The 19,465-nt window shown below is 35.6% G+C and overlaps 3 protein-coding genes across 5 annotated transcripts; 1 reads left to right on the top strand and 2 right to left on the bottom strand.

Moving 5' to 3' along the window:
• The first annotated feature begins 345 nt into the window (after positions 1–345).
• On the top strand, positions 346–4,091 carry LOC116163411. Its single transcript, XM_031477318.1, has 5 exons — positions 346–824; positions 932–1,374; positions 1,423–1,644; positions 3,430–3,499; positions 3,837–4,091. Exons 1-5 carry the CDS (start codon positions 714–716, stop codon positions 3,954–3,956), a joined length of 966 nt encoding a protein of 321 aa, XP_031333178.1. The 5' UTR covers positions 346–713; the 3' UTR covers positions 3,957–4,091.
• A 1,587-nt stretch (positions 4,092–5,678) lies between these two features.
• On the bottom strand, positions 5,679–12,189 carry LOC116163410 (ATPase H(+)-transporting accessory protein 2). Its single transcript, XM_031477317.1, has 6 exons — positions 12,030–12,189; positions 11,823–11,950; positions 11,532–11,768; positions 11,345–11,482; positions 6,494–6,766; positions 5,679–6,443 (listed from the first exon to the last, which is right to left on the bottom strand). Exons 1-6 carry the CDS (start codon positions 12,070–12,072, stop codon positions 6,258–6,260), a joined length of 1,005 nt encoding a protein of 334 aa, XP_031333177.1. The 5' UTR covers positions 12,073–12,189; the 3' UTR covers positions 5,679–6,257.
• Positions 12,190–14,558: 2,369 nt separating this feature from the next.
• Positions 14,559–19,465, bottom strand: LOC116163405 (cleavage stimulation factor subunit 2). Of its 3 annotated transcripts, XM_031477308.1 has the most exons (10): positions 19,305–19,465; positions 19,175–19,253; positions 18,806–19,121; positions 17,800–17,907; positions 17,569–17,749; positions 17,372–17,513; positions 15,147–15,176; positions 14,978–15,075; positions 14,786–14,922; positions 14,559–14,739 (listed from the first exon to the last, which is right to left on the bottom strand). In XM_031477308.1, the coding sequence occupies exons 1-10, from the start codon at positions 19,354–19,356 to the stop codon at positions 14,620–14,622; spliced, it is 1,263 nt and encodes a 420-aa protein (XP_031333168.1). In that variant the 5' UTR covers positions 19,357–19,465; the 3' UTR covers positions 14,559–14,619. The 3 variants fall into 3 exon arrangements, with proteins under 3 accessions (XP_031333168.1, XP_031333170.1, XP_031333169.1); XM_031477310.1 differs by lacking the exon at positions 15,147–15,176 and having other exon boundaries at positions 14,978–15,066; XM_031477309.1 differs by lacking the exon at positions 15,147–15,176 and having other exon boundaries at positions 19,305–19,464.

Consider the following 19,465-nt stretch of genomic DNA (forward strand, 5'->3'; position numbering starts at 1 on the left):
TTTGTGCCGTCAATGTTCTGCTAACTTCTCGGACCCCTTGTTAGTGCGAACTCCCGTTACAGTGTGTATTCGGCTAAATATTCGATCGGATTTGATGTTTTTATACTTCTCGATTTTGACTGTTATTAGTTGTTATTGGGTTTATTTTAACATGTCATTTAACATGCTAATTAATGTTTTTTATGTACATGTAATTTATCATTTTACGAGTTGTTTTACCTAAATTGATCGTAGATGTGTTTTTGTAAAACATGGATTTATCTTGTTTTCAATTTGTTTGGTTCTGGAACCAAACCTTGTGCGTAACAAAGTTAATTTTTGTCATTCTTTTAAGTGCTTCGTACCAGCCAGTCCGAGCCCACTGCTACCGAGATTTGAAATTGGCTCGAAACTTCTGTCATTTTAACATGAACGTTAGATGACGCTGCTTGTAATTTTTCCCAGAATTTTCAACTGTGGGTATAGGGTAAGTTAACATTGCAGCACTGTGTTGAGGACTCGTAAGATAATCATACTGTACAACAAAACCAAACAAACTAAACATAAGTTTGTGTAACACCCCGTATAATAGTTAAGTAAGAACTATTAGGTCAAATTGGAAATTTATAACTGTCATGTCAAATGGTAGAAATTCGTGTGTGTGAAATTATGACCATGTTCTTCAAATAATTATTTTTGTAATTAATATTGAACTGCAACTATAGTTAACCGGTATGGCGTTATGCTTGAAATTAGTGACATGCAAGGCATTTAACACTAACACATTTTTCAATCAACTAAGACTTTGCAATTCCATTCCTGTTTCTGTGGAGCAATGTTCACAGGTAAAAACATTTATTTACATAAATTCGCTTACATAGTTTTCGAAAATGTGTTACTTATTTTGATTTCCTTCATAGCAAAATACCTAACCTTCAAACTGTATTTTCAGCTTTCGACATCAATAAAGCACAATTATTACACAGCGAGGGAACCACAAAACAACCCTCTTCAAATAAATGAATATTGTCAACATTTTGAATCTAGTTCAATAGATTATGATGCAACAACAGTTGCACGGTGGAAAAATATGGTACTGCCGTCAGCTTATGTAATTCGAAACGACCCAAACAGAAACTATCAATTTCATAAGCCCGTTATAAGATATAGTACCAAAATACAACCTAAATTAGAACAAGTTTTGGAATCAGATACGAAAGCTACACCTGTTGATAATAATCCCGATTCGAATAATAAGCCATCTCCTGAGAAGTTGGCTCATGTATATAAAGTATTATCTGAAACGCTACCAAAAATTTTTATCAACAGTTTAAATTATGACATCTATCATTCAAACATTATTTTTGAAAATAATATATTAGGTAAAAGAACTGTGTATGTGAGTATCTCTTTTTTATTCTATTTGTCATAGTTTTCTTTCAGAGGTTTGTATGAATATATTAAGCAAGTCGCTCTATTGCGTACAGTTGGACATTTCAAATATGCTTATGTGACTTTTAACATTTTAAAGATTACTAAACATCCCGAAGATTCTACTATAAAAGTACGCTGGACGATTAGAGGGATTTCGGGTCTTAAAGTCATGTTTCTATTTTGGAAATATAAACTGTGGAATTATAAGGAGATGCTTAACAAAACTGAAACGTAAGTTGTAGTAGACCATAAGCCTGAATAATTACGTGGATTGTTTTTGATTGGTATGTCAACTATCCTAAGCTTACTACTTTTCAAGATACCTGAAAAAATGTTGTTGCATTTTTAGCTATTGCTAAAAGCTTGTGATAAGCTCGCATCCAAAATTTACCATGAGACAAAGTAATCAAGGGGGTACATCTTGACTTAGGATTTCGTAGGATGTATCATGTTATAGGCATGGGTATTTTATGTCATACAAAAACATTACTTCTCTATTTAAAATAGGTTAGGGTAGTCTGTTAAATTTACATAACAGATTATTGTTATTAGTAATGGACATAATACATCCTAAGGCTGCAGAATAACATTTTTACATTAATGAAAGTTGAACTGTCACTAATCAAAAGGGTGAGAGGAGTAAAGATCTTAATGTATAGAGATAAAAGGAAAAGATTTGTTGTTATTCAGAGTGAAGGTGAGGTTTGATTAAGAGGATTGGATATCCCAATGATACGATGCGATTTTTGCTATATCTTTGTTATTTTTAATTTTTAATTCGACAATGTAATTCTAATTTATTAGTAAACGGGGCTATTTCATTAAATTTAAAAATTTAAATTTGTGTTGTTAGAAATCATTATTTTGAACAATTTAAATAGCGCCGTTTACATATACCTTTGTTTATTCATTTAGTGTTCCACCCAAGTGACTGATAAGTGCTGCCACTGCCACACCCTGTTAAATTGTGGTACTATCTGATTATTCAATTGGTTTGCGTATACTCTAATTTAAAGGGTCTCTGCCATGGGAAATTTTGTGTGGAACACTGATTATATAATAAATGGGGGGACATTTTTTACCCCAATGCAATACATCTCTTACTAATGTGCGGGTGGTAAAAATATGGCAGTTCAACAGATTTTTCAGGAACTGTTTGGGAATATTATTAATTTAAATTTAAAGGCGAGAAAGAACAGTCGCACACAGATTACGCCTACACCAAGGCGGTAGGTAAAGCGACAAACACACAATACAGAAACCCATTGTTCTAATAGCGCGCTCGTAATTCATATTATTTCTTCTGCGGACAAAAGTACAATTTTTACCCTTCGCGTGCAGTGGTTGTTCGAAGTACGCCAAGTGTAGATACGTTAAAAATCGCAGATTATGAGTGTAATAAGTAAGGAATAAGCAGCAGTTCTTTTAGATCATAATGAAAAAAGTAAAACAAGAAGAAAAGAGATATCGAGTAGAGGAGTGGTAGGTATAAAAAACGAGATGCCAATCATATTCATCTATTAAAAGAAATCAATGTAAATCACTCTGATGATTGCCAAATTTACTTCCGGATGCATATGCCAACATTTAATATACTTATTGTTGGAATTAAATTCGTTAAAATACCTAAAATACAATATAATGAATATATTGTGTCTTATTTCGAACCTTGTATTCATGCTCGTAATCAAACTACACATTGCAACTTTAAGCGCGCACAGCTTCGCGCCGCGCCAAGTTTTCCGGCATTCGAAAACATCAACACAAGCCAAGTTGCAACAAGGTGCTGCTTGTCTGGTCCCTTCACGTTTGAGCTTTGCATGAATTCATGTTGAGCAATGTTCGTACAGGCAAAGCTCGGAGCGAAGTGCATACGTGAAGGGCTGCCTTTACGAACGATAGATTGTATGTTTTTTTTTCTTAACAAAAACTGAAATCCAATGTTTGACACGCTGAAATTAAATTAAATGTATCCATGTTTAACAGCGGCTTTGCACTTATAGTATCTATTTTCAGATGGTATGATGGTTTCTCAACATTTTATGTTAATGGCGATGGAAAAATCATAAAACATATTGCAGATAAGGTAACTAACAAGTTTTAATCTATTTCTATATTGTTTTAAAGTTAAAAAGAAAAGACTGTGGAGGTCATACAGAAAGTGTTCTGGCAGTATTGGATGTGTAAATATACAGTGTGTTCCAACTAATGTTAAGTGAACTGTGAGGAAACATGTACAGAAATAACAGGCGTTTAATAACTTTTGAAAAAAAAACGTGTTAAGTTAAACACAAAAACTGTGGGACACAGACCATCTGACCAGAACAATTGCTGCATGAAAAACCTCCCTAGTCATTTTGATCACAATCGTACCCTTAAACTTTTTCCATTAATTGTATGTTATTGTTGTTTTTTTCCGTTAGATGATGCCAGATATGGATCGGGAACAAGCTTCTGATAGGGTTACTCCAATAGATGCTGCAAAGTTAGCGTTAATTGTTGGTATAATTCCTAGGTTTGCTGACATTAATTGTATATTATGAGTAAATGTACCTTAGCACATTAATTTATTGCAGTTTTATTTTGTAAGTATTAGTTGATGTTTCTTAATTTATATGTAATAGTTCTGAGCAATTGGTTAGCCAACATTGTGATACATAAATTATCTTTATGTACATATTTACGTTAGTAAATAATTACTGTTTACAAACCTTTCAATATTTACTGTCCCAACGCCAGAGCCACTTCATTTTTAAAATCCTATCTTCCTCCCCTGTGCATAATCGTTATTTTTTTGTTATTTGCGACATTTTCAATTAACTACATTCGAAATTAGATCATTCACTAGTAGGCGGGGGACATTTTGTAACCCGAAAGCCCAATCTTCAAATGAGTATAACTTTTGTTTGAAAAGTAATTTAAAAAAACTGTTTGACAATTTTGTTCCTTAACTCAACAAGTATACAGACAACAAATTTCGTGGAATTTTCTCCATTTTCGTTGTCCGGCCAAGAATTGCTTTTTTTCGAATTTTGAAAAACTAATTCCGGATTCGTGATTTTCATGTTCAAAAACCCCCAGATACCAAATTTCGTGGAAATCAGAATTTTTTTCCCACCCCCAAACAAGTGTGCGCCTTTCGTGGTACGAATTTTGAAAAATTTTTATCAAAATCGGTTAGCGCGTACCCGAAAACCTATTCAAAGACGTGCCACCATCTTTGTAACTCTTATGGTTGCTGAGAAAAACATTAAAGAAGAAATCCAAATTTCACCACTTCTTTGGGGGTGGTTCCCAAACGAAACACGTTGGACCATTGGTTTATTTGGAAAAAGTGCTTGTCTACTCTTGATCCCCTCTATCACCCAATTTTTTTTACATGCGGCATTGTTAAACAATGCATGCGGTCATGTAACACCCTGTATAATTAATTTGCTCTTTAATTTCTTAATGCAGATTTATTATTCAATGTTGCTAGTCAGGGAGACATTTCTGAAAAAGACTCTCTAAATCATGTCTAACAGCGTTTTGTGCTACAAACGGGCAACAGGCGGTTTTAGATTAATTTGACCCCTCTGAAAACGATGCACCCTGTTGCCAGACCTGATTTTGGCATTTAAGCCCTTCAATCCAAGATGGCGACTGAAATTGCCGCTTTTCGGTTATTTTGAGCCCGCAAGGTACGCCACTGAACGTTTTGGGTATATGCAGATGTGTTGCACACTGACTCCCTCGGTACTGCGCAAACGCGCTTATATTTGAATTTGCTTTAACGCACTCTAAAGCCTTCGATCATCACTGTGAATTCTACACCTACTTACAATAGGTAAGCTAAATTATCTTCAATTATAACGTTTGCGGGTTATGTGTATTATTTACCCCTATTTTAGACAGTTGTACGCAAATTCAAATTTTAGCGCAGTACCCAGGAAGTCAGTGTGCAACACATCTGAAAGTATAAGTTACGGGTAGAATAACATCTAGTACACACGAAGACACACCAGTTAGGCACACTTTCGTATTCATAATAGGAGCCTAAATGCAAAAATGCCGCTTAAAAACGTCAGAAATGCAAAAAAAATTCGTCAATTTTGTCTATTTGACCTGTTCTCGATGCCCAATATCTATTTGTATCGCCAGGAGCTCGTTAATAATTTAGATATATGGCATCAGGCATTTGACAAATTACCATCCAGAACAAAACATTTTATTTTCAAATGATACTATTTCTTTTAACAAGTTATTTACATAAATGAAAAAATGAATCAATTTAATCTTTCATGTTCTACCAGCAACAAATGAATACAATAAAATTGATTTACAACTAATAACTTCAGAACTGATCTTACAATTTATCACAATGTAACATAAATTAACCCTAACAAGTTTCATGGTACAACATACAATACCATGTCATAGCAAGTAAGTATCGTTTACAAACTATTCCATTAATCTAATTAAAGTTTTAGTGATTGTTCCTTCATGTACTATCTGCTAATGAAGTGGTAACCTACTAGGTCATAGCCATATTTGCACTTTTAGATTTAGAAGTAAATAATACTGCCACATGTGATACACCAGCACATAAATACAAATATGGGAAACAATTATAATATGAAGAATGAGAGGAGAGTTTAATCCCAATGGTGGTTCCAAATTCACTACATTACTACAGTATACACACACGTAAAATGGGGTTTTCATATAATCTACATTTGAGGAATGTAATGATCAATATTGAAATTGCCCACATGAAAGATATACTCTGTGAAAACAAATTCAATAAATCACCTAAACAAAAATTCAACAAATTATATACAAATTACTACAAATAAGAAAACAGCTTAGTTGTCCTTCTTCATTCTTGTGCTAGTCATACGATAAATAATGGAATCACGACCTGGATCCATGTCGCCAATAGCCATTGATATTGCTATTAAAGTGAATACCATTACAACTCCAAACCATAATATAATGTTAAACATAACAGGATAATTTGCGTTGTATGTTTTTGCTCTGTTATATTCATCCTAAAAATAAATCATTCATCTAAAATGACCACAGTTGTAAAGATTTTTACCTTATCATTTTCTGCCTTTGATTCCGCTGGTGGAACTTCACGAGCGCGTCTTGTGTGACTTGCATCACTTGTAACAACAGTAAACAAAATTCTCTCCTTATAGACTTTTTTAAGGGCGTCATTCAAACGATTAGCTGCATCGATCAAGAGTTGCTTACCTTCTTTTGTGGCTGCCGCATTTTCACCATATAAATCAGAAATGGTATGTAAACCAAAACACTTGATGTTAAAGTAATCAGGTTTATCATTAGAAGTAAGTGCTCCACTTGCGATCTACAACAAGAACATTTTAAGAAAACAACATTCCTAATGATTAAATAATACTAATGATATGCCTTTATTCCGACACGGAAGACATGCCATAAAAAATTAATATTAATAGGGTTTTGTCCGTCACTTCGTGCATGTGAGAGATGAGATCTCATAACTAGAAAGTAGTAGAGAGCTAGTGAGTCTTGCTTGATAAAATATAGGCCCTCATTAATGCATAAAAAAAATTTGCTAACTAGCTCAATACGATATTCAAATTTGAACAAAGTGTTAATTTATTCACTATTTCCGTTTACATCAATTTCACCCTAACGGGAAACTATGTAACTATGTGGCGACCGTAATATGTGTAATCTTCTTATCAACATAATGGATCTGACATAGCATACGTAATATTTATATATGCGTATTTCCCATGATTTAGTAGTTGCCCAGCCAAAATGTACAAAATTTAGATGTTATTTTGCCTCTACATACACTCCACACCATTCATTTATTGTACAGTTATTAATTGGCTCCAGTGATCATGTATTTTCTAAAAGGAAATAATGAGCGATCCGAATTCCATAATTTACAATAAAAGTGCCAAAATGTTATGCGAGGGAAGTTAATGATCCATATCGACCGACGACTCTGGGCGTGTCTATATTAACTATTTTCTTCTACAATTTGCTTAAAAGGGAATTTTAGGCAGATGTATGTGATAGTTGGAATTTTGTGTTTAGAAAAGTTACGGTGGCTGTTTCTACAATTACATAGATGATGTATTTCTTTTGTCATTCGTTTATTGCATCTGTACAGTAATATGATTGTGTTAGATTACTAGGCAAATTAACGACATTCTACAGATTCATTAGCTAAATGCGAGTGCAGCATGGATATTGTCATTTACAGCTAATTAGTAATAAAACACACGGACTGCTATTAGCCCTATGCTTTCAATACAAAATGGGTGGTCACGGATAGAGAGCACTGTAGTCGTGTGTATGCGAATCTCAGGATAAACTAAAGTCGTAAGAACACCACTCGGATTGCGTAAAGAGTAGCTTTTATGGTAACCGCGTAGTACGGGAAGCTTTAAATACTCTTGATTATCGTCTATACGTCCACAAATAAGAACAGGTTTGCTTTTTTTGCCATATCTATAATAGACGATTAATTAATTGACATTTGTTAATTTATAGGTTGACAGTCTCAAATCGTGTCTCATCGGACAGACTCGTTTACCCTGAAACTCACATACCCAGGCATGACCATATTTTAGTTACAATTAGCAGTCCATGTACTATATGGTCTAAGGTTTTTCTACAATCGATATCCAAAGTAGCCATTTGCGCTCGTATTGACAACGCAAACGTCATCTTTTTCAAGGAATGTCACCGACTAAAAAAAACGCTCACTCTCTCAATTATTAACTATAAATCAAATAGGCATTGCTCAGTGTATCCAATGACAATGAGTAAATGACATTTTTCATTTGAGTGAAAAATTTTAATTTTTGGAAATATGTGAACTGCTCGATCGTAGGCTACTTTATGCAGACTGATGCAATCAGCTCTTACAGTAACCGAAGAATGGTGTAGGGAACACTCCTTGTCCATCAACCCGACAAAAACGGAGCTAGTTCTCTTCGCAAGAAAAAGAATGATAGAGGGTATTCGAGCCCCCTGCTATTCCAAAAACACCTCCAATTTTCAGAGTCAGTGAAATATCTAGGAATCACACTCGACAAAAAACTGAATTGGAGCAAACATATCCAGCTTAAAGCCGAAAAAGCAAATAGGGCTTTCTGGCAAAGTCGCGGCGCTATTGGCAAACTTTGGGGACCATCCCCAAAGGCTGTCCTGTGGCTGTACACTGCCGTGATTAGACCTATGTTCTGTTATGGAGCAATTGTCTGGTGGCCTAGAACCAGACTCTCCACAACTGTAGCACTCCTTAATCATGTGCAAAGACTAGCGTGCCTTGCCTGCACAGGCGCGATGCGAACGACCCCCACAGCCGTCATGGAGGCCCTCTTGGATCTGCCTCCACTAGATCTCCACGTGAGAGAGCAGGCCATTCTGGTATTCCTGCGTCTGAAAAATAAGGGATTGTTGAATAGCAGAGGCATTGAGGGGGGCTACTCCCGAATTCTGGGCGAGGCGATCAAGCGACTGCCTATCCTAGAGGGAAGATCGGACTCACTCACTCCTCAATTCATATTAGGGAAAAACTATCACATCTTCTTTGATGAGAACATGGCATCCCAACCAGATATATTCATCTTCACGGATGGATCTAAGACAATGGAAGGAACAGGCACTGGTATTTACTCCAAAGAACTGAACTTCCATATCACCCAACCACTAGGTAAACTTCCTACTGTATTCCAGTCAGTTGGTAGGATTAACGCTTAGTGCAAGAAAAGTTCTTATGCATAACATAAAGAACAAAACTATCAGAATCTCAAGTGACAGCAGGGCTGCCTTGCAGTCACTTGGTACTGTAAAATTACCTCTAGGATGGTTTCCGAATGTCACCATGTACTAGAGCAAGTAACAAGCAGCAACACCCTTGAGCTCGTATGGGTCAAAGGGCATGCTGGAACGGAAGGTAATGAGAAAGCCAATAAATTGGCCCGACTGGCCTCAAAACAGGCGTTTTATGGTCCAGAGCCGGCTCTTCCACTTACAGTTACAACTGTAAACAACCTAATAACTCAAGACACCCAAACCCAGCACAGGGATAGGTGGAACTTGATGTTAGATTGTCGCCATGCGAGAGAAGCCTCCAGAGGACCATCTCGCAGCTTGGCGCGTTTTTGTACATGGCTATCAAGGAAGAACCTGAGGTTACTCGTAGGCATACTTTCTGAGCACTGTAAACTAAACAAGCACATGCACTGCATGGGTTTGGTGGAATCACCATCTTGTAGAGTATGTTACACAGACGACGAGACGGCACACCACATACTCTGTGAATGTCCCGCTCTAGTCCAACTGAGACGATCCATGTTGGGGGAATCCTTATCGGACATGGCTACGATTAGAGCCGCCTTCCAGCGTCCTTAAGGTTCATCTCACGTGTGGGATGGCTTGAGTGACGTTGAGGGGTCGGGCGACCCTAGTCAGGGAGGTAGTACAAAGGGCCCGAATTTGAGGCCTAAGTACGCATGGACACTGTTCACCCTCCTATCGTAATCCAGAATCCAGAAATCGATCGTAGAAAAAATCTTGTGTGTAATTCGAGCGCAAATTGATTGTCGATTTCAAATGTCTCTTTCAATCGACAATATATCATTTTACGCTCTATACACAAATAGCTATTCCCAATTTATAGTACCTCTGCAGTTAGACCATAGTCCATTGTTGGTGCCACTGGTTTTTCGCCCAAACCCTCAAAACATTCCTGCCCGATTTACGAGTTTTGATTTATATTTGGGTACAGTATGTTCTTCATTCCGCGTGTGCAGAATTAATCGATAAAATGATAAATTTTATAGCATTTTGTGGATGGCGCTATATTTTGAAACATCGACATTAGATTGCTCCTACTACTTATTTCTCGACTTATTTGAACCGAGTAATTATGAATACTAATATTTGACAGGATGACTTGTTTCAAATATGTATTGGGCTATCACAGATATACACATATTATATATACAGTGAATTTTTTTTTAATGCAAACATAGGAGTTTGCATGCAATGTAATTTCCCTATGTTCGATTTTAAAAAAAACACATCAATCTATTGAGTAGTTCAAATGAGTAGTAGATACAATTGACAGCTGTCACATTTTTAAAAATACCGCCGTCCAATTTAAATACGAAATCGGTTAGGTTATTGCTTAAATGTCAAGGAGGACACTTCGAACATTTATTGTAATTGTTTTCGGTATTTATTTTCTTCATTTATGTATTGAATATATCAAATTAGTAGAATACCAGGTGCACATGACCTACAAATAATTGAAGGTTGGTTCACAATGAGTTGTGGTGTCAGTGCGTGGCCTGTGAGGTCAAGTCATCGTGAGTTTAAGAAAAATGTATCCTAAAGTTGCTATGGCTTCACATGGCTTCTTTAAAGAAATCTTACCGAGTACTCTTCATCATAAAGAGTATTAGAGTTGTTGTTCATAGTCACACAAGTTGCGCGATTTGGGAATGTGAACCGCGCACACCCCACAGATTGATGTGTTTTTTTTTTAAATCGAACATAGGGAAATTACATTGCATGCAAACTCCTATGTTCGCATTTAAAAAAACTCACTGTATAATATTGTATGTGTATATCTGTGGGGCTATATTTCCATATTCAATCTCGACTTGACATAGTAGGTGAAAATGTAGCAAAATGAAGAAGAAAAAGGAATGTGTTCTACTCTCGGTTCTACTGCCTTACCAAAAAGTCGTTACATAAGTTGTAACAGTATTTTTTTGTAACCACTCCAAAAATAACACGAGAAACATGTAACGGGTGTCAGTAATTTTAGCTAGGTGTAAAAAGGACCCTGTGCGAATGAACAAAAACAAAGACTTTTGGGGGAACTTTTTAAACCAGTCCTCCTATTTAAAAAACAGTCATAATTTGAACATACCTCTTTTGAAATAGCATTCAGGAGATAAATTTCACGTAGATACGCTTGATCTTCTTTGACGGAAGGCTTCAAATGCAAATAATTAGTTTCAGGTTCCGCTATTTCTTTTATGCCACTGAGAAAATCAATATCCTGCACCTTAGAATAGGAAAATAAAGTATTCTACATTGCATATAATTACACTTACTGCTGATAGCCCCTCGGATAAATTTATATTAAACACTTTGTTTTTGCCATTGGGATACCTACTTTGAATTCGTTGTGATAACAAATAAAACAAATCGTCATTATCTGCATTGGTTTTTAAAGGAAACTGATGACCGATATTAGAATCTAAACTGGGCACACCGTCAACATTTAGTTCAACTATGACATGTGCTAGTTTAAAAGGGTTTGTTATGTAAAATCCATTCCACGATGTACCCTGCAATTTTAATAAATGAATGTACTTCAAGTTAGTTTGGTAATCGATAATTACTCGTTCTATTGAAAATCCGAAGGCTGCTGAATATACTTCTAGGAAATCTTGTTCGGGGAGACGTTCATTGCCTTTAAATAATATACCGCTTGGCGAATTTATTACTGTAAACTGGCCATTTCCATGAACTGAAAAACATTACCTGCACTTTATACAGTCAAATATAATGCGAAGCAACAAAATTTACGGAATAATATAAACTCTTACCAGTATTTATTAATAAAATTATACATAAAATTGGTATTAACATTTTCAAATCGATATGTTATACAATTAATACACTACACACACCTACTTCTACCACTTTTCAAACATATGATCAGAAATCATGTGACAATGGATGACCATCTCTTATAGATGGAGCAAATGTGCAACACCGCCCACAAATATTTATTGATTATACATATACAGGAGAAGTACGTATTACTGTTCCCAATGATTACCACTCTTAGACCATATAGTACATGGACTGCTAATTGTAACTAAAATATAGTCAAGGACATCGCCTGGGTATGTGAGTTTCAGGGTAAAAGAGTCTGTCCGAAGTTGTGCGATTAGACACGATTTGAGACTGTCAACCTATAAATTAACAAACGTCAATAAATTAATCGCTTAGATATCCCAAAAAAAGCAAACTTATTTTTATTTGTGGACGTATAGCAAATAATGAAGAGTATTTAAAGCTTCCCGTACTGCGCGATTACTATAAAGCTGCTCTTTAAGCGATCCTAGTGGTGTTTACACGACTTTAGTTTACCCTGAGATTCACATACCCACGACTACAGTGCCCTCTATCCGTGACCATCCATTTTGTATTGAAAGCATAGGGCGAATAGCAGTCCATGTACTATATGGTCTAAATTACCACTACAGCAATGGGTGCGTTAACCAGACTAAAGCGCTTCAAGTGTAGGCTTAACCCAAGGTTAATAGAGAAAGTAGGTTGCCTCGTAACTTTCAGCCAATAAACGTTCAGTATTAAAATACGCGAATAACGTCACCCAGAATCCCATTTTGTTCACATCATAAAAATTAATTATTAACGCCGCAACAACAACAGAGCAAGTTCAAAAAATGCAAAATGGATCGAAATGGTACTTTACATAGAAACATGCTAACGAAATATTAAACGAACTTTATTCAAAATAGTACATTTCATCTTCATAGTATTCGGTCGGGAAATGCGGACTGCACAGTCTATTGCGTACGGGGTTCAGGTTCCCCTTTCCATTGCACTTTATAACCCATTTTCCACTCCACCCAGTATCTATCATAGTTTTTGCGCAAAAAGTTAGAAAACCGTAAACGGGGACAAAACTTTAGGATGAGGGAGGAGCCGAGGAGCGTCAGGCGGAAGGGAGGGAAGAGTTGTTAGTTTGAACATGACACCACCAGGTATCATCCTACACAAGTTACGAAACTTTATTAATTTGTTTGACTAAAAAACATAAAATCACTGTATCTACTAGTTTTATAGTTGTGGAAACACAACAGACGGGGACACAGTTGCCCGGATACCGGTATCTCAAATACACCTGAAACAATGGGCCGTATGAATAAAAGTAAGCAAATGCTTATACTTGCAAAATTCAAAGTAAATACTCGTAACTGCCCCTTCATACTGGACTGTTTAGCATGATTTAACAGCGCTGCACTGCGTCCTGTCCTTCTGCTTAGAAGCGCTGCTAAGTCGCCCAGTGCGAAGGAGCACTTACGAGTATTTACTTTGAATTTTGTAAGTATAAGCATTTGCTTACTTTTATTCATACGGGCCATTGCGTCTTATGAAGCCGTTCACACATGCATACTTCTCGCAACAGTATCGGCAACTAAAATTCAGTCTCTTGCTAGTCCCAGTGGCCCTGTGATTTTATGATTTTGGGGGACTGATGGGCTATTGGTTCATTGGAACTATTTACACAAGGAGACTTTTTCATTAGGCTGCCAATGCATCGCCGAAAAAGTACTTCACTGCGAAAGAGAAGCTTTGAATGCCCAAAGTCTGCGAAGTGTATTCGACATAAATTCTGACGGCAGACTGTATCTCGGATACACTATCTCGCATACAGTATCCCCGTGTAAAAGCGGTCTGCACTTAAAACAGAAGGTAGAACAGGGAACACGATAACATGTTCTTATAAAAGGTTGATTAAAGAAATTGGTCGAGATTGTCAGGAGTTATTCAGTTGGATCTATACTCTTTGGTTGGAAACACTTAGCTGTCAATCATTTTCAAATCAACAAGTTCACAAATTACTACATTCAATACAATGCGTGTACAAATGCGACCGCACACTGTGAAAGTTTAGGAAGCGACAGTCTTTTCCATTTTCATCTGTGTAATTTGTTTCGGGATAGATTTACTTAAGTGCTAGGTACCTAGTAGGTAATAGTGTTTCATTATAGATTTAAGGTTTTTGTAATTATTTAAGAAAATATGTCACATGTGTGTACAAACTCAGTAAATTTATTTTTTTTTCATATTAGTTTAGACAAGCCAAGTAAGTAGTAGTTTATAAAAATTGTTATAAAGTGATTGTTAAAATAAGGGAAGTTTTGCGTTGAAACCTAGTTGTTTTGGTCTTTTGAAGTCATGTACAGTTATAGATTGTTTAGTTTGATTAGGAGTGCCCTCTAAATCGGCGCATTTACGCATTTTTGTTCTGTTGTATGGGCATCCAAGTGAGCTACACAGCAATAAGGTTAGGGATAACCGGAGAAAACAAATCAAAATAATAAGAGCAACTACACATGCACAATATATAAATATCCCTCGATGTATTACAAAAATTACATTTTAACGTTGAGTGCTTAATGCAATTTGTTCTTTCAATACAATTATACTATTACGTTGTTCCGGAGGCAACATTGCTATTTGTTCATCAGACAGTTGTAGAACTTGCATGATTAATGCAGCCTAAAACAGAGTAATAATTGAATAGTATTTGAGTAACAATATTTACCTTTTCTTGATCAGATGCACCCGCATTTCCAATGTTTGGCGACATACCAGAATTAATCCGAGATACATTAGGAATAACAGTCGGAACAGGAATTGGTGGCCTTACCGGTTGTACAGCAATTGGAATTGGAGGAATGGCTAAAATATAGTTTCATTTCCCGCATTTGTATTATACAATATATCAAATCCATACGCATGTTTTTGTGCCTAGGATCTTGTAATCTGGTTTGACGAGGATCGGTAAATCCTCCACCGCCAATGCCGGCTCCACTGCGAGGATCCCTTGCAAAACTAGAAAATTTCAATTTCAAGAATCAAGACATTAGTACAAATAGTGCTTAACTCGTTATATATATATTTACCTATCACTTTTCAAATCCACTTTAGGTAGGCTTTAAAGTATACAAAAAATAATATGTGAGTAACTTTAAGTTTCTGTGACGTGATGACATTTGCAGTATATTATGTCTACTTTATCAATACACCACTAACAGTATTTGATCTAATAAGTCATACTTGAATGGTAATGTATTAAAGAAAGCAATTGTAGAATAATTTGAAATGAAACAGTATAAAATAGTTGGCATACACACATGTAAAAAAAAGTAAGTCAGTAGAGCATAATCACACAAATTATCACGGATTTGTATAAATAAAATTGGACTGTATTGCAAATAATTTTGTTAATAGTAAGGTAAAGGAACCGGTGACAAACTCATATATCTTATCTAACACTCCCTATTCCTGTTTCGTGAAATTTGATCTTTAAAATTACCTCTATCAAATTCTGAACGGCACGCCCTAGCTAGAAGGTCCCATGCCTCTACACTACATATCACAATTTCCGAACAGAGTTGTAGATCAAGTGGAATTAATACCGGCTCCATTTCCATGGACCGTTAAAAATCAATACTAGATTATGTGACACGCTAATGGTACAATGATATTCCACATATTTGTTTGGTGAAAAGTTTTCTACATATTGTGTATTTTATTTATGTAGATTAATGTTTGGTTATTATATGCTTCATTTATGAGAATGTATGCTGTTTTTGAATAAAAAAATTTTTGAACATACAAAAAAAAACGTGTCCAAGTTGTTTACGTATATTCACGCACTTTTCACCAACCATTCAGTAGTCCTAACAATTCAATAATTCGGGCACACCTCTTGCATTTAATTGTTTGAATGAGCAAGCTTGCAATGTACAGGGTGGAAGATAGGTGTTTAACATGGGAAATAACTTTTTTCTATTTCGGTGTCACAATGATGATTTTGTACAACTGTGATTATAGTCGTTTTTTTTTTTGTAACTCATCTCTTAAGTTGGCAGTTACTAGTTAGTACAAGTAGGTACTTCCTTGGGTACTTCCATGTTTGAACTTCAAAATGTCAGTCTTACTACGCTGCCAACCTAAAACTTAACGGCATAAAAAGTGTTCCCAACATAAAACATGTTAGTTCTAATGTTCCCTATAGTTTCTGATAATGATTTTTTAAATTAAATTAAAGCACCGAAATAGAAAAAATAGTATGAAAAACGCGTGTTACAATGCTTTATTGTAATACTCCTCTTGCGGACACTCGTGGCTACGCTTCGCGTCGCCACTCGTGCCACAAGATAGTCGTATTACAATAGGTCGCATTGTAACACTTGTCTTTCAATATACTATTTCTTTGCGCAAATGTTTCCTAATTATTTTACGTAAAAATACTTCAAATAAACGTTATAGAGGTATAAATTCTGCATCTAAATCATGTGAAACGATTATTCTACCTCTTCTTGTACGCGAAAAAATTAATTATAAAAATTCTATTTTCACGAGTTTTTAGTCTAAGTAGCCATGGACTATGATAAAAGAAAAACATAGTCCATGGCTACTTAGACTAAAAACTCGTGAAAACAGAACAGAAAAGGTTGAAAATATGATTCCTTTCTGAAAAATTACCATCAAATTTCTTGTTTTATGACCCGTAAAAAAGTACATACTGTACCATATTGAGTACCATTTTTTATTACGAATACAACAAAGTATGCACATCACATCGTGCGAGAATACCTATCGGACATACTTTCCATTTTTCAGAAAATTCTTCCGATAGGTATTCTTGCATGATCAGGGCGTTGTGCGAGGGATGCGCCATCCTGTTGAAATCAAGGGTTTCCAACTATGGTTTCTTTGGGCTGTATGAATTCGTAATAAAAAATACTACTCAATATCGTATTTTTTACAAGCCATATAAAAAAATAAAGTTGATTATTGACTTTTTCGAAACAAAAATATTGTATTAAAAAGTTCTTAGGCTGTCTTGAAGAGATGAAAAAGCGACAATGAGAAAGTATTTTTTTGTATCTGTCAAGTAACATCAGAAAAAAATAAAAACGAAATTAGCATATTTCAGTTTTTCTGGCATATCTCTCATCTCATTTTTACATATAACGTAACTGACTATTTTTATGCCAGTATAACAAAAATTCAAAATTGTACAGCCTCAGCTGCAGTGTTTACATCACTGAAATAACGCAAACTATTTTCCACTTTCTCCAGAAATTAAAATGGTGTACCAAGGTATATAATGACTTACTTTTCTGAAACAGGTGGCGGTAGTGGATTGGGTAACTGCACTGGAAGCGGTCGCATGTCCTGGTCACCACCAATGCGCACACCTCCCAATCGAGGATCGCCAGGTCCTCTCATGTCCAAAGAGCGTAAATCGACATCCTGCCCTGTTTGTTATGCACGAAACAATGTATAGCAAAAAAATTTCCAAATAAGTCTTACCTGTAAACACGGGTGGCTGAGAATTTTGTAGTAGGGGAGGAATCGGTGGAAATTCTTGCCGAATAATAGGTGGTTGTTGGATTTGCGCTATAAAATTATTATTCAAAGGAACTGGACCGTGAATTGGTTTCTCGTTGGGCAATAATGGGGGTGGCACAGATGTCTCTGGATGAAGCATGCTCTAAATAATATTTTGAAAGTAGAAACGTTAATGGGCAAAAAAAAACTTACACAAGCAGTTTGAGGATCAACAATTCTCATAACAACTTGTGCTTGCAATAAAGCATACGCAAGTTGTGGATTTTGTAACAGCATGTTTCGAGCTTCTGATGGGTTGTTCTATATTAAAATGAATGTAAATAAGAATAATAATATAAAAAGGTAAATATACTACATATAGCTCATCCCATATTCACCCACAATAAAGAGCAGATTTCCTTTTTTAAAATCTTAATATAATCCCAAAATATTATAATGTAAGTAGGAACCCGTACCATATAATCGTAATATGCAATAATATACAGGGGGTTCTATGTAAAAAATGCAACTTTGATATAAATCACCCTTGTATTTAACAATATTGCAATTTTGTTGAAAATATTTTTAGATTGTAAAGAGTCCTTAAACATGCCTGACAATGAATTTTAAATATGTACGTTAATAAACCTACAATCTTCAAGCCACACATTAATAGCCCACCCTGTATAAAAGTCCTGACTAAAAATTGAACTTTACAAATTATCTGAATTCATTATACCAATAATAACCAACAACCAATAACTATTCCAGTAATGTGTAAACCTTCAAAGGTAATAACTAAACCTGTTGCTCAAATGGTTGCACAGGTCAACAAAAAGCGAAGTACGATCTTCCTTTGGTAAGTTGTAATTTACTACAGATGAAAATGTAACCATAATTTCAAGAATAACTTTGTAACACAGTAGGGAAGTTAAACACAAGGTTCAACATACGAGAATAAAATTATTGTAGCATCCCTATTTGCAAGCTTGAAATCGTGATTATATAAATGCATTCTTCACCTTCACGATGTCGATTGCTTTGCATTCAACAAACCCCATTACCAAACCTAAACCACATAATTAAAAATGGTTATAAATTTCAATATAAGTTACATAGTTACAAAAGCATAATTTCCCTATGTGACAACCTATCGTAATAAATTTACATTGGTGTCAGTATTGTCACTTGTATTATTAAGAGTGTGTGATATAGGTACCTGCACACATAATTTCATTTGTTTCATTAATTCAAACATTTGTTCTGGTGGCAATGACGCAACAGCTTTACTTATAGCTTCAGGTGCCTTTTCAGCCTGGATCGGTTCTCCATAGGGATTTTCAACTGGTGGTTGGTTCAACAAGTTTTGCATTTCCATTCGAGACTTTTCCGTACACGCATTATCGACTCGTAAATTACGACCACCAATTTCGTACCCGTTTAAATTTCGCATGGCACTAAGTGCAGTTTCTTGATCTCTATATTCGCAAAAGCCATATCCTTTCGGTTTTCCAGTCTCTCGGTCGAATACAAGTCTAAGTACACAGAAGTTCACAAAAGACTATTGCGTTAATTGGTTCAAACTTACTTAAATGACAAGACCTGTCCTACTTCCCCAAAAATATCCTTAAGCTTCTCTTCGGTGGCTTCATAAGGAATATTTCCCACTAAAATAAAAAAAATCTGAACAAGATCAATCTCTATTCTACAAACGTTACCAAAAACTGAACGCATGGATTTATCCATTATATTTGCATCTAGATTATCCATAGTAACGATTCTTCTTTTGTTTATAAAAAAAAATATCGAAATAAACACTTTACTCCCAGCGATGTGAATTTAGCAAACTACGCGAACCGGCGACAGCCTTCTCTTCTAG

This window comes from Photinus pyralis, unplaced genomic scaffold (genome assembly GCF_008802855.1).
Source record: "Photinus pyralis isolate 1611_PpyrPB1 unplaced genomic scaffold, Ppyr1.3 Ppyr1.4_LG2, whole genome shotgun sequence".
Lineage (NCBI taxonomy): Eukaryota > Metazoa > Arthropoda > Insecta > Coleoptera > Lampyridae > Photinus > Photinus pyralis.